At 37.8% G+C, this 16,025-nt stretch overlaps 1 protein-coding gene across 9 annotated transcripts in view; it reads left to right on the forward strand.

The window, feature by feature from the left end:
* CFAP44 (cilia and flagella associated protein 44) overlaps positions 1-16,025 on the forward strand; it is a 105,218-nt gene that overhangs the window by 41,273 nt on the left and 47,920 nt on the right. For all 9 annotated transcript variants that reach the window (XR_011429286.1, XR_011429284.1, XR_011429285.1 and 6 more), the window contains 2 exons: positions 10,396-10,557; positions 11,621-11,860. Coding sequence is in view for 6 of the 9 variants with exons in the window: in XM_023623762.2 (XP_023479530.1) it covers positions 10,396-10,557; positions 11,621-11,860 (402 nt within the window). In the remaining 3 variants the exon portion in view is untranslated. The remainder of the gene's footprint in view (positions 1-10,395; positions 10,558-11,620; positions 11,861-16,025) is intronic.

A 16,025-nucleotide genomic window follows, 5' to 3' on the forward strand; every position in this document is an offset into this window, starting at 1 on the left:
AAGTTACAAGGGGGCCTGATGAGAAGTAGATGAATCTATTGGGCAGCTGTGTTCCAGATAAGATGTGACCCGGGGGTGAAAGACTGTGTGGACAAGAGGTATGTAGGAGGTAGCATTGACAAAACTTGGTGATCTTTCGGATTTCGGGGGGTAATTTGAGGTGTCTAAATGGAACTCATTAGAGTTTCTCTAAGACCTGTTCTTTCTCCTGCATTTTTCAGGGACTACCGTTCTCCCTGCTACCAAAACGAGAAAATTTTGAGTCGCTGCAGTCTCTTCCTTACCTTTAGCCACCCTGCCCCTCAGTGGTTCACCAAGCCCCGTTGATTGTGCATCCTGAACGTCTCTTTCTCTGTCTCCTCCTCTACATCCTCTTTGTTCCTCCCTGTTTCATGCTTTATGCTTTGAACTCGATCTTCTCTGCCTAAAACAGCCTCCTTCCTGTCATCTTGGCACACATCACCTCACTATTTTTTAACACACATACACAATTTCTAATATTTTATTAAGGAGTTGTACACCTATGTCCATAGCAAGGTGATAATTTCCTCCTTTTGTAGTGTTCTTGCCAGTTTTGGAATGAAGGTATTTCTGGCCTCATAAAAAATAGGACTTTTCTGTCTTCTGGACCTGAGTTATTCTTCATAGGAGGATTTTTAATAATGGATTGAATTTCTTTGATAGATATGGGACTATAAAGTGCTAAAAGACGATAACTTCCAACCCACAATTTTATACACAGTGGTAGTGTCTTTCAAAAATGGAGGTGGAGTAAACAATAAGTGACTCTTTGGATGAAATGAACAAATCCTCTTCCCATGCAGCTTAGGGTTGTTGAATGCTTTGAAGGCAAAGCCCAGCAGAATGTCAGGCTCTCTTTTTTGCATTTCCCTTTTCTCTTGGATCGTGTTCCCTCCAGTCCTAACTTTCTTGTAGCTTTAGACTTCAGTTTGCATCTCTTACTTTCTGAGAGAATGCCTAAAGCTCTAGGACGCTGCATTCTGCTTGACTTGTAGGTACCATGCAGTAAGTTGGCAGATGGCCATAGGTGAAAGAGCAGCAGAGAAGGTCCAGCTCCCCTCACTTAGCTTCCTTGCTCTCTGGGGTCTTGGCCATAGAGTGTGGCTGTACTGGTTTATCATATCTTGAACTAGCTCTTTCAGTGAATTTTTCATACGTTATTAAATTCAGTTTGCTAATATTTTACAGCATTTTTCATCTATGTTCATAGATAAGACTGAGGTATTATTTTCTCTCCTTATGGTTCATGATAAGCTTTGTTATTAAAGTTATTCTATCTCCTAAGATGAGTTGGGAAATATTCTCTTGAAAAGTTTGTGTTATATTAGAATTTTGAAAGTTTGGCAGACTTGGTAGTGAAACTATCTTAGCATGGGTTTTTTTTTTTTTGAGGAGATTTTAAAGAATTGATTCAGTGTCTTCAATGATAATGATTATGGTGATATTCAGATCTAGTTCTTTTTAAATTTTTTAAAACATGTAACATATAACAGTCTCAGATGTACAACATCATGATTCAATGTTTGTATACATTGTGAAATGAACACCACAATAAGTCTAGTTAGTATCCATCATCATACATAATTACGAAAAATTCTTTTTCTTGTGCTGAGAACTTTTAAGATCTACTCTCATAGCAACTTTCAAATGTGCAATACAGTATGGTTTACTGTAGTCATCGTGCTGTACATTACATCCCCATAACTTATTTTGTAAGTAGAGGTTTGTACCTTTTGATCCCTTCATCCATTTTGTCCACTTCCACTCCCTGCGTCTGGCAACAACCAATCTCTTTTCTGTTTCTGAGCTTGGTTTTGTTTTGTTCAGATTCCACATGTAAGTGAGGTTGTACAGTATTTGTCTTTCCCTGTCTGACTTATTTCACCTAGCATAGTGCCCTCGAGATCCAGAAATGTGGTCAGAGGTGACAAGATTTCATTCTTTTTTATGCCTCAATATTATTTCACCACGTTTTCTTTTTGGTGAGGAAGATGGGCCCCAAGCTAACATCTGTTGCCAATCTTCCTCTTTTTGCTTGAGGAAGATTGTCCCTGAGCTAACGTCTGTGCCAATCTTCCTCTATTTTGTATGTAGGACACTGCCACAGCCTGGCTTGATGAGTGATGTGTAGGTCTATGCCTGGGATCCAAACCTGTGAACCCCAGGCTGCCGAAGTGGAGTGCATTAACTTAACCACTACACTACCAGGCCAGCCCCCACATTTTCTTTATCTATTCATCCATTGATGCACACTTCGGTTATTTCCATATCTTGGCTGTTGTAAATAATATTTCAGTGAGCATAGGGGTGCATATATCTTTTTGAGTTAGTGTTTTCGTTTTCTTTGGATAAGTACCCAGAAGTGGAATTGCTAGATCACATGGTAATTCTATTTTTAATTTTGGGGGGAGCCTCCATATTGTTTTTCATAGTGGCTGCACTGATTTATCTTCCCACCAGCAGTGCACAAGGGTTCCCTTTTCTCCACATTCTAATCAACGTTTATTGTCTTTTTGGTAATAGCCATTCTAGCAAGTGTGAGGTAATATCTTATTGTGGTTTTGATTTGCATTTCCATGATGATTAGTAATGTTGAGCATCTTTTCATGTGCCTGTTGGCCCTCTGTATGCTCTGTATGTCTTCTTTGGAAAAGTGTCTTTTCAGATCTTCTGCCCATTTTTTAATCAAATTGTTTGTTTTTTGCTATTGAATTGTATGAGTTCTTTATATATTTTGGATATTAACCGCTTTTCAGATATGATTTGCAAATGTTTTCTCCCATCAGTAGGTTGCCTTTTCATTTTGTTGATGGTTTCTTTTGATGTGCAGAAGCATTTCAGGTTGATGTAGTTCCATTTACTTTTGCTTTTGTTGCCTTTGCTTTTGGTGTCAGATCCAAAAAATCATTGCCAAGACCAATGTCAAGGAGCTTACTACCTGTGTTTTCTTCTAGGAATTTTATGGTTTCAGGTCTTACATCCAAGTCTTTAATCCATTTTGAGTTAATTTTTTGTATGGTGTAAGATAGTGGTTCAGTTTCATTCTTTTGCACGAGGCTGTCCATTTTTCCCAACACCATTTATTGGAGAAACTGTCCTTTCTTCATTGTATGTTATTGGTTCCCTTGTCATAAATTAATTGACCATATATGTGTGGGTTTGTTTCTGGGCTTTCTGTTCTGTTCCATTGATCAGTGTGTCTGTTTTTGTGCCAATACATACTGCTTTGATTACTATAGCTTTGTTTTAGTTTAAAATCAGTTAGTGTGATGCCTCCAACCTTGTTCTTCTTTCTCAAAATTGCTTTGGCTATTTGGGGTCTTTTGTGGTTCCATATAGATCTAGTTCTTATTGATTCAGTTTTAGCAAGAGTATTTTTTCCCTAGGAAACTTGTTTATTTCTTTTGAATTTTCAAATGTATTGTCTGTAGCTTTCATAATATCCTTAATGTCACAGGATCTGTAGTGATGTCCCCTTTTCATTTTTCATATTGGTTATTTGTTCTTTCTCACCCTCCCTTCCTTATTTCCTCTGTTCCCCTTTTTATTGTCTATTTTATTAGTGCTTTCAAGGAAGTTTTCACTTTATTGATTCTGCTTTTTTTTTTTTCATTGTTATGTCCTTTCATGATTTTCTTACATATACATTCTTAGCATTCATTTTGGTTTTTTCTCTAATTTCATGAGATGGATACTTATATTTCATTAATTATTAATGTATCTTCTTTATATGCCTTTATGTGCACCTTATAAAGCTATAGGCTTTAGCTGTATCCCACAAGTTTTGATAATGTATTATTTTCATTATCATTCAGTTCAAAGTATTTTCTCAGTTGCGTTTTGATTTCTTCTTTGACCTTTGGGCTATTTAGAAGTGTTTTCTTAATTTCCAAATACATGGAATTTCTAGTTATCTTTTTATTATTTATTTCTAGGTTAATTCTTTGAAACTGATTGAGACAAATTTTATACTCTTCACAGTGCTTGAAAAGAATATGTATTCTTAAAACTCTATGTAGTTTCTGCACATGTCTATTAGCTCAAGTTTTTAATTGTATAGTTAAATTGTTTATATTATTTTGATTTTCTATTTGCTTGTCACTGAGAGAGATGTTTTAAAAATGTTTTGTTATGATTGCATATTTTTTACCTTGTGGTTCTGTCACTCTTTGCTTTATATATTTTGAAGCCATGCTGTCAGGTACATACAAATTTAAATTGTCAGTTTTCTGATGAATTAAGCATTTTATTATTATGAAGCAACCTTTTCATCTCTAGTAATGTGAATGTTTTAGGTATGCCTTTTGTAAAGAGTTGGCATTTTCAAAATATCCAATCTGATAATCTTTGTCTTTTAGCTGAAGCATTTAATTAGTTTATAACGAATGTAATTGCTATTATAATTTGGGTTAAATCTACCATCTTATTTTGGTCTTTCTTTTTGACTCTTGTTTTTTTCTTATTTGCCTTCTCTTGGACTGATTTTTTAAAAATCACTCTACTTTTCCTTTTACTAGTTTGGAAGTTGTACATCTGTTTCTATTCTTTTAATGGTTATCATACATTTTAACATATACCCTTAATTCATGAAAGTTTAATGTTAGTTCTTTACTCTCCTAACAGACAATGCAAGCACCTTAGAATCTTTCCTCTATCTTCTTTCTAGAATGATCTTCTAATGTTGTCTATTTTAAAAATAAAAATATCTTGTGAGATTTATATTCTTAAATCTTATTAATCTTGAATTGATAAATTCAATTAACACTCACTGAAAATTACCCGCATATTGACCACTTTATTCCTTCTTGCATTTTGGAATTTTTCCTTCTGTCTGAAACACATTCTTCAGAACTTCTCTTACTGGAGGTCTGCTATTAACAAGCTCTCTTGGTTTTTGTTTTTTTCTGGAATTTTTTTTCTTTCTTTTCTGACTGTGTTTAGGATTTTCTCTATGTTTTTGGTGATCTGCAGTTTCCTTCTGATGTGTGTAGGTGCTTGAATCCATGGATTTGTAACATATCAATTTGGGAAAAAACTTAGCCAATTTGTCTTGAAATGTTGCTTTCGTTTTTCCACCCTCTCTCTCAGACCCTGATCAAGTACCCTGTTAGAATTCTTCTATCTTTTTTTTTTTTTTTTAAAGATTTTATTTTTTCCTTTTTCTCCCCAAAGCCCCCCCGGTACATAGTTGTGTATTCTTCGTTGTGGGTTCTTCTAGTTGTGGCATGTGGGACGCTGCCTCAGCGTGGTCTGATGAGCAGTGCCATGTCCGCGCCCAAGATTCGAACTAACGAAACACTGGGCCGCCTGCAGCGGAGCGCGCGAACTTAACCACTCGGCCATGGGGCCAGCCCCTAGAATTCCTCTATCTTATTATCTAAATTTCCTACCCTATCTTCTGGTTTTTTTTTTTTTTTTTTTTTTTTTTTTGCTGAAGAAGATTGGCCCTGAGCGAACATCTGTTGTCAGTCTTCTTCTTTTTTGCTTGAGGAAGATTGTCGCTGAGCTAACATCTGTGCCAGTCTTCCTCTGTTTTTCATATGTGGGTCTCCACCACAGCATGCTTGATGAGCAATGTGTAGGTCTGCTTCCAGGATCCAAACCCACAAACCCTGGGCCACCAAAGCAGAGCACGTGGACTTAACCACTGTGCTGCCAGGCCAGCACCTGTTCTATATTTTTTAACTTAAAAAAAAAAAATCCCTTCATGCTGTATTTTACTGATTTCTTGTGATCTATTTTCTGCTGACTTATTATCTCTTCAATTATCTTATCTGGTGCTAAAGCCACACTTTGTGATGCTAATTTCAACTTTTTTATTTTTTAGGTCATGTAGTTTTATTTTGTCCTCTTTCATATTTGTTTTGTTAGTTTTTATGCTTTTTTGTTTCCTGTAGATGTTTCAAGGTGTTGTTTTATTTCTTCAAACATAATTGTTTTTTGGGCTCTGTCTGATAATTTTAACATCTGAAGTCTTTATGGATTTTTTCTATTGCATTTGTGTTGCTGACTCTCACTCCTGGTGTCTTGCTTCTTTGTGTGTCTGGTTATCTTCATGGATCTGGATTGACTATGTCTTCGCTGAATGAATAAATTAATACCCTTTTATCAACCTGAAAAAAATTCTATTCTGAAGATAAAAGCATGGAAGGATACACATTAGTTCTTAGCATTCATTATATCTGTTTGGGGTCAGGGAGAGAAGTATAATAGTTAGCTTTGCTTTTATACATCTTTGTATAGTATGATTTTATTTATGGCAATATTTATATATTACTTTTATGACTTGAAACTCATAAAATTAAGATAAGGATCTCAAAGGAGGTGTTTTTATAATTCAGCTACATCATCTTCTCTCTCTTTATATAGCTGTCATCTTCTGACCACCTGCCCCTTTATTAAAATTTTGAGAATATGGTTATCTTTCTCTTCATACAAGCAATTTCTCTTCTTTCTCTTTCTTCTTTCTCTTCTTATCTTTCTTCAAGTATAAGCAATTATTCTTTTCTGTCGTTTTTGTTTTTTCGAGGAAGATTAGCCCTGAGCTAACTACTGCCAGTCCCCCTCTTTTTTTGCTGAGGAAGCCTGGCCCTGAGCTAACATCCATTTCCATCTTCCTCTACTTTGTACATGGGACGCCTACCACAGCATGGTGTCCCAAGTGGTGCCATGTCTGCACCCAGGATCCAAACCGGCGAACCCTGGGCCGCTGAGAAGTGGAACGTGTGCACTTAACCGCTGCGCCACCAGGCCAGCCCCATAAGCAATTATTCTGAATGGTGTTAATACCATGTACAAGTTTGATCAAACACCATCAGCCTCTGAGCTTCTTGAGCTCCTCATTTCCCATGATCTTTACAGCTTATCCACATGCTTTCACAGCCACCTACTGGGCAGTATTACACCTTGTTTATTAGTTTGCTAGGGCTTCCATAACAAAATGCCACAGTCTGGTGACTTGTGCAACAGAAATATATTTTCTCAAAGTTCTTTAGCCCAGAAGTCCAAGATCAAGGTGCTGACAGGTTTGTTTCTTCTGCGGCCTCTCTCCTTGCCTTGCAGATGGCCGCCTTCTCACTGAGTCCTCACGTGGTCGTCCTTCTGTGTCCTAATCTCCTCTTCTTATAAGAACACTGGTCCTGTTGGATTGGGGCCAACCCTAACGAACCTATTTTAACATAATTACCTGTTTAAAGGCCTTATCTCCCAACACAGTCACGTTCTGAGATACTTGGGGTTGGGACTTCAACATATGAATTTTGGGGGAACACATTTCGGACCATAACAATTTGTAAGAACGCAACCTTAATAGTCAACAATTCAAATATCCCACATTATGGCCTCAACCTCTCTCTCTTCCAGCCTATTCATCTGGCTACTCCTGCTGTACTTGTTCTCTGATGCCACAGGGACCTCTTGTTCATTCACCATTTGCTTTCTCTAACCCATTAGTCCACTCTTCACTTCCTTCCATATCAGCTTAAATTTCATGATTCTTCATTTCAATAAGGATCAATAACACTCTTCCAATGTCTTGATCTCTCTTATCCCTCTGTCTTTTTTTCATACTCCTCTGGCAAAAATCCATTGCCGAATGCCCCCAGCTTATTTATATTTGCCCACAGTGGTCAGCCACGGGCACCTAGAGATAGTCATACATCAGGGAAGATTAGCTTCTCCACAACTTAGTGATTCAAATGGCCGCAACACAATCCCTGGGATGGCTCAGCAATCCTATGACATTGCTTTTATCAACTCCCTCTTTCACCCACAGTGACCGTTTTAAACCTTCTTCTTTCCTCAAAGCTTCCAGCCTCCCACGAGCACCTTCACTCTTATTCTCAGCATCACTTAGTTCACAGAAAGACTAGGAGCCCTCAGGCAGGAACTCTTTCACCACTACCAACATAAAATCTTCTTACATCTGCATCCACCTGCTCCTCTTCCCTCCTTTACAATGAAGATACTCTCTCCCTTGCTACTTGAGGCCAATTCTACCTCTTGTCTTTTGGATTCTCCCCTCTCCCACTTTTTCAAGATTTTACACTATTTTCTCTTTTCTATCACATAAATTTAACCTCACTTGTTCACTGGATCATTTCCGTCTGTATTTAAATATGTTCAAGTCTCTCCCACTTACAAAAAAGAGATCCCTTGACCTCGTGTTCTCTTCCAGCGACTCATACTGAGAAATGGGCTCACTCTGCTCACCACGGTCTGAGGCGACCAAGCACAATGAGTTAGAGATGGGGAAAGGAAGCTTTAATTCAATTAACCAGCAAATTGGAAGACTGGTGACTAATGTCTCAAAAACCCATCTTCAAGGATTACAGAATCTTGAGGCAATTATAGAGGGAAAATGGACAGTAAGGAGAGGGTTTAGAAGTGTCAGCCTTCTGGCATGATGGACTCCAGGATCTTTCATTGTTCTTTTCTTCCGTCAGTGATGAGAAATATCTTGTAGGTGTGCTTCCCACCTGTGGTCAGCCTGTTGCTGGAGAAAAACTCATAGAACAAAGTCTTAATTTATTAAGCTATTGAGGAGCACATATGTAAGTGGAGGCCATAAATCGGGCGAGCATGTGAATTTTTTTTAGAGTACGTGCAGAACAGTGAGTAGTCACACACAGGAGGAGCTGGGGTCATTTAACATAACAAGATGGCCTCACATATGTTCACTTACACTACTGCCCCATCTTTCGCCTCCTGATTTTCTCAAGAGGACTGATTATTCCCACAGACTCCACCTGCTTACATCCACACCTTCCTTTACATGCTCTTACCAGTTTCTAGTCTCGTTATTCCATCAAACCAACTCATTTAAAGACACCAATGATACCCATTTAGCATTTATGTTTCTTATCTTTCTTGACCTCTTAGCCTTATTTGACCCTGTGGACCCTTACTTCGTTTTTGAAATACCATCTCCCTTGATTTTTGTGACATTATGCTCTCCTGGTTCCCTCTCCTACATCTTGTCATTCCTTCTCAGTCTCCCTCACCGGTCATCGAGTGTTGTTTCCTAAGGCTCTGTCCCAGTCTCTCTTCTCACTCTGTTCTTTTGATTCAGATGATACCATCCAAGCCCACGACTTCCTTATAAACCTAAATGTGCCACAGAATATTTGCACATGGTACTTCTTTTACATAGCATGCTCCCTCAAACCCTCCCCTAACTCATTATGCAATTTTCTTCTACTCATCCTTCACTTTGAAGCTTGAGTACCACCTTCTCAGGAAGCCTTGTACAATCTCCTTGCTCTTGTGGCACTTCTGCAACAGTGTTGCAGTTATAAATTATATTTATTTCTATGCTTTGTTAGATGACAGATTGTCCCTTTGGTGGTGAGCTCCATAATGGCAGAGATTGTACCTGTTTTTCTTATTATAATTTTACCCCTAACACTTTAAAAAATGCCAAGTAGAGGGCCCGGCCCAGTGGCACAGTGGTTAAGTTCACATGTTCTGCTTTGGTGGCCCGGGGTCCACTGGTTCAGATCCTGGGTGCGGACCTGTGCACCGCTTGTCCAGCCATGCTGTGGTAGGCATCCCACATATAAAGTAGAGGGAGATGGGCACGGATGTTAACTCAGGACCAGTCTTTCTCTCCCCAGAAAAGAGGAGGATTGGTGGCAGATGTTAGCTCAGGTCTAATCTTCCTCAAAAAAAACTGCCGAATACATAGTAGGTACATAATAAATAATTATAGAATTATCGATTTAATAAACATTTTGAATAATGTGTCTATGGAATATCAAGATGGGGGTTTTCCATACATGGTTAAATACATGATTTTGGAGTTCAAGAGAGGTCTGGCCTAGAAAGATTAATTTGGAATCTAATTGCATATGAGTGGTAATGAACCCTTGGGTTGGCTATAAGATTTCCCAGAAAACGTTCATGGAGAGAGAGGAGAAGAGAGAAGAGGACAAAAAGCTTGGGAGCATCCACATTTAATGAACTTGGGCAGATAGACAATGATCCCTCAAAGGAGGCTGAGGCTGAATATGCCAGCCACACCCTGCAGATTTTCCTTGGCAGTCCTAATTGTAATGTTCTGCTCTTTAGGCTAACGTATTTCACAACCACATTTTTGGCTCAGAAAATATGTTATGGCATCTATAAAGGAAACGAATCTAAATTTAATTTTAACATTTAGCTTATTAATAAGGACATAATAATAATTGGTATTAATAATTATAGTGATTAATAAGATTGATTTTTACCAATAATAATTGCAGTGAGGAATTAAATATCTTTTGAAATTGGTTAATATACGTAGCAGTTACATTTTCCCTGGTTTAAAATCTTTTTGAGCCATGCTTCTAAAAATCTGCCTATATGTAAATGATATGTTTAATCTTTCTCTTTTAGCCTGAAAGTACTTTACTGATCATCTGTGAGAATGGCTATGTTCTTGAAGCTCCACTTCCAACCATAGAGGAAGAAGAGGAGGACCATGATGTCGTTTCCTATGAAATCAAAGACATGTCCATAAAATGTTTCCATTTCTCAAGTGTCAAATCTAAGATTCTGGTATGAGAGATCCTTGAAGCATTATCTTCTAATATTTTTTCTTTCTTAGAATATAAAATATCCTGTGTTAAGTGCTAGGGAAATACAAAGAAGAATAACATGTTACTCTCACTTTAAGGAGATTATAACCTGGTAGGAAGCAGCTAACTAGATTGAAAGGCCGTAGTGAACAGATAGTAAAATCAAAGTGAAAAGAAAAGAATTTCGAGCACAGAGGAAAGAATATAGGATGCTGATGGAGGGGTGAGAGGAGGTCAAAGATGACCACATGGGGGTGACATTTAGTACTTAAAGAATGGAAAGAATTCTGAGAGGGTGAAAATTGGGAGAAAGGCAATAAAAGTGGGGAGAACATCCTGAGGGAAGGCAGAGTTGTAAGAGTTTTTGGTGTTTTCAGAAAACGAAGACTGGACTGGTGAAACAGAGGGATGTTATTTGTGGAAAGAGATGGTGGGGGTCTGTGACCAGGCCTGGGCTCCTTAAATACCGGCCAAGATATTTCAATTTAATTTTTAGACCATTGGGATCCATTGTGAGTTTTGGAGGAAGGGATTGATGTGATGAGATCATATAAATTAGGAAGGTAATTCTAAGGGGTAAACAGAATAAAGAGGTCAAAGATGGGAGGTAGGGATGCCAGTGGTAGTGGGCTTTTGCAATAGCCAGTTGATAGACACTGAGGGCCTAAATCACACTGTTACTGAGGATAGAAACGACTTCACTAGTGGACTATTTCAGTCTACCCAATTCATGGGCTGACAGTGATAGAGAAACTACATTTAGCTTCTCTATTAGGAAAAAAAAATGACAAAGTAATTTCTATAAAACCAGGATCAATGAGGGTAATGCAGAAATGAAGTCATTACAATGATTTGCAAATTTTAATGATAAAAATAAATTCCCAAGTTGATGATTGTTTTTAAATGACATTATTTGTTACATCAGAGCTATGAGCTTTTCTGGGACCCTATATTATTTCTACTTTCTTTGTCCTCCCCAATCGTGTAAATGAATGCATGAATTACAGCTGTTTTTATACTTCTTAATGTCTCTTTTGCAAAAGAGATTAATAGAACTTGAAAAGAGAAAGAAAAAAAAGGAGTTGAGGGAGAAGGAAAAGGAAGAAAGGAGAAAGCAGTTAGCAGCAGAGATGGGAGAAGATGGAGAAAAGGAACTCCAGGGCAAAGAGGAGGAGAAGGAGGAAGAGGAAGAGGAGCCGTTACCCCAAATCTTTATTCCATCAACCCCCTGTCACATCCTTTGTGGATTTTACTCTGGGCCAGGGAAGTTCTGGGTTTCTTTGGTGAGTACTATGTAATAAATAATTTTTATCTCAGCCCTAATCCAATATGGTTTGTAGTTATTATTTTCTAGCACATTCTTACTTTCATATGGCAAGACTTCATTTATTAACTGCTATTGAAGGTGTGAATTTTGATGAATGAATGTGAGTGACAGTTGTTTTTATATCACCTTAATATCTCTTTTATGTGTCTACTTGTTATATCTGTTATCGCCTATGACAATCATACATGTTCCAGGAGGTCAAAGAGGAGAAGGATTAAAGGTAGAAGGGCAAAGGGCTAAGCGGTTTTCTAGCTCAGTCTGTTGTTTTTTAATTTGAAAATAATTGGCATTTTGACAATAATGGCAGCACTATCCAGTAGACTGTTGCTTACATTTCGTTATCTGCAACTATGCTGTGTGACCATGTGAGAGTCTGGGAAGATGACTGTTTTTAGATGGTCACATTGCCACCTTGAGCAAAACTGGGACTTGGCAAATAAGGAAGAGGAGAAAAATGGATATTGGAAAGACAAGTACCAGGGACTGTCACAATGATGTAATAATTACATCTTCTGATTATGTTTTCTACTCTTATAAAACATTGATCTATTACAAAGCAAGATTTCTTTCATTATAAATTTGTCACAATTTCAGTCCACTCACCAAAAAATAATGATTGACATATAAGTATATGTGAAAGATCATCGCTACTTCCTAAATGCTCCCAGATCTTTGACCAAGCCAGGACACCTCCTAGCATGGACTGTCACTATAAGGAGTGATGAGAGTGTAACTCCTCTCTTCACCTTTTCCTAGGAATATATCTTTGATAGCAACTTCTAAGGAGGCAAGCAGCAAGAAGGATGGAAAGTAGTGATGGAGGCACCTTAGGACTCCATTTATTAGTGCCTTTACCCTGTGTCTGTCTTCTGTGTTTTTTTTTTTTTTTTTTTTTTTGAGGAAGGTTAATGCTGAGCTAACTACTGCCAATCCTCCTCTTTTTGCTGAGGAAGATTGGCCCGGAGCTAATGTCCATGCCCATCTTCCTCTACTTTATACGTGGGACGCCTACTACAGCATGGCTTTTGCCAAGTGGTGCCACATCAGCTCCTGGGGTCCAAACCTGCGAACCCTGGGCCGCTGAGAAGCAGAACATGTGAACTTAACTGCTGCACCAGAGGGCCAGCCCCTGTCTTCTGTGTTTTATGTAACAATTATTGATGGCCACTATTGTGTAGGGTTCAAGGGGTAAAGGGATAAATGAAACATGGTTCCTCCCCTCAGGAAACTTCCTCAGATCATGAGAAAGAGAGGCATAGAAACAACTATAATATAGTGTAATAGAGTTCTGTTATCCTTGAAACATACATGCAAAAATTATTAATTATTTAACATGCATATTTAGTGCTTACTCTTAGAGTTGCCAGATAAATAGTACATGGAACATACTTACACTCAAAATGTATTTGCTTATCTGAAATTCAAGTTTAACTGGGCATCCTATATTTTTATTTGCTAAACCTGGAAACCTATTTATTCTGTACCAAGCACCATTCTAAGTGATTTAATAACCACCCTATAAAATAAGTGCTCTTTTAATTTGCATTTTACGGAAGAAGAAACCAAGGCATGGAAAGGTTAAGTAACTTATCCAAGGTCATACAACTAATGAAGGGTGGAACCCGGATGTGGACCCAGGCAGTCTGGGTCTAGAGTCCATGCTCTTAACCATTAAGCTACACCAGCACTCAAAGTTAAGGTATAGTTCACAGAGGTGGTGACACTAATCCTGCTTAATCCAGCTATTTGCCAGCTCTGTGCCTGCACCCAGCAGGAGCTATAGAAAACCAGTCTCGTTTTGAAGTCATGGCTACAGTTTTGAAATCTACTCCCTCTGCAGGTCGGCTCCACTGCCCAGCCACGTTCACTTTCCCACCTTCCAAATTATCACTTTCATTCTTTCTCCTCCCCTCAAACATTTTATATGTTCCCTCACTTTCTAATGATAACTTCATCTCACATTTCACTGAGAATATAAAAGCCATCAGATGGAATTTCTTTATCTTGTCTGAATCAGATCTAATGCCCCATGGGAGTTTTGTCTGCTTTGCCTATTGTTACAATTGGTGAATGTCCCCTGCAACTTTCCAAGTGGCCTCTTGACCCCATCCCCTCTCACTTTCTCAAAGATTTTGCTCCTGAAATAAACCACCTGGTATCCAGTATCAGCTTCTCTGTTTACTCAATTCTCATCAGCACATAAACATGCTCTAGTACTTATCATCTTAAATGTTTTTCTTAACCTCTCTTTCCTTCCTCTCCACCGCTGCTTTATAGGAAAACTTTTGAAAGAGTTGTCTGTAGTCATTGGCTTCATTTCTTCACCTCCTATTTGATCTTCAACCCCTTTCAGTTGGGTTTCTATCTCCATGACTTCACTTCATCAGATTTCCTCGTTGCCAAGCTCAGTGGTCACTTCTCTGTCCATCTGACCCTTCAGAAACATTTGATAGAGTTGACGCTCCATCCTTCTTAAAATCCTTTCTTTTCTTGACTTCCAAAGTACCACACTTTACTGGCCACTCCTTTTCAGCCTCTTTTTCTGGCTTCTCATTTGCTGAACAAACTTTGAAATTTGAAGTCATCTGGGATGTGGTCTTGGGTCCCTTCTTTCTTGCTAGATAACTTCAATAAATATCAATTATATATCCCTAGTCTTGACCTCTCCTCTCATATTCAGACTTGTATATCCAACTCGACATCTCTACTTGGTACCTCAAAATTAACATGCCCCAGATATAACTTTCAAACCACACTTGCCCCATGCAAACCTGCTCCATCTCTAGCTCAGTAAATGGGACAACCATCCATCCAGTTCCTAAGCCAAAACTTAGAGTTGTTAATTATTCTTCTCTTTCCTTTACCTTTGATATCCTTATATTCAAAGCATGTCTCTTGTAAGCAGCATGTTGTAGGCTTTTTAAAAAATTCTGTAGGATGAACTTAGTCTTTATTTTAACAGAGTACTATGTCCATTTACATTTAATGTAGTTACTAACATATTTCAGATTAAATCCACCATCTTACTAATTATTTTCATTTATCACACCAACTCTATGTTCCCTTTTCTACCTTCTAGTGGATAATTAGGTAGTTTTCCCCCTGATTTTCCTTCTCTGTTAGGTTATTAGTTATCCATTCCTTTGCTGTTCTTTTAGAGGTGATCCTAAAGATAATAATATGCATCCTTAATATAATTTGATATAAATTTATTGTTTTGCTAGTTTCAGAGAAAAAAGATCTTAGATCACTTTAACACCATTTATCCTCCCCATCCCCCTGTTGTCACGTATTTTATTTTAATATATGTGTTTGTATCCCCTAAAGGCATTTTCCTATTGTTTTTATATTATTGATATCATTTTGGTTTATCTTTTTTCTTTTTGTTGATTCCTTTCTATATTTTTGTAGTTGCACCTTTTGCTTGAAAAATACCCTTTAATATTTTCTTTAGTGTATGTCTGCTGGTGACAAATTCTCCCAGTTTGGGTTTTTTTTTCTTTCTTGTCTTGAAGTGTCTTTATTTTGCCTTTTTTTTTTTCCCCAAAAGCCCCCGTACATAGTTGTATATCCTAGTTGTAAGTCTTTCTAGTTCTTCCATGTGGGGTGCCACCACAGCATGGCTTGATGAGCGGTGTGTATGTCCCCACCTGGGATCCGAACTTGTGAACCCTGGGCCACCAAAGTGGAGCACACACACTTAACTACTACACCACTGGGCTGGCTCCTATTTTGCCTCTTTAAAAAATTATATTTTTGCTGGATATTTTCTTTTCAAGACCTTGCTATCTTTTTATCTTTTGTCTTCCATTCTGCCAGTTGCATCTTTTTATTGCTGTTTATTTGAAACCTAATGTATCTCTTTTCTCTGGTTTCTTTTAAGATTTTGTTTTAAAAGGAGTAATTTCTTCATATTTATCTTGCTTGTGGTTCATAGCATTTCTTGAATTCCAACATATTTTTATTCAATTTTGGGAAGTTCTCAGTCATTATCTACCACAATGTTGCTTCTGGCTCATCTTTTTACTCTTTTTCTGAGATTTGAATTTTATGCATATTAGCGTTTATCACTATGTCCATGTGCATCTTACATTCCTTTTTTTTTTTTGATTTTCCATCTG

The sequence above is a fragment of the Equus caballus genome, chromosome 19, assembly GCF_041296265.1.
Source record: "Equus caballus isolate H_3958 breed thoroughbred chromosome 19, TB-T2T, whole genome shotgun sequence".
Lineage (NCBI taxonomy): Eukaryota > Metazoa > Chordata > Mammalia > Perissodactyla > Equidae > Equus > Equus caballus.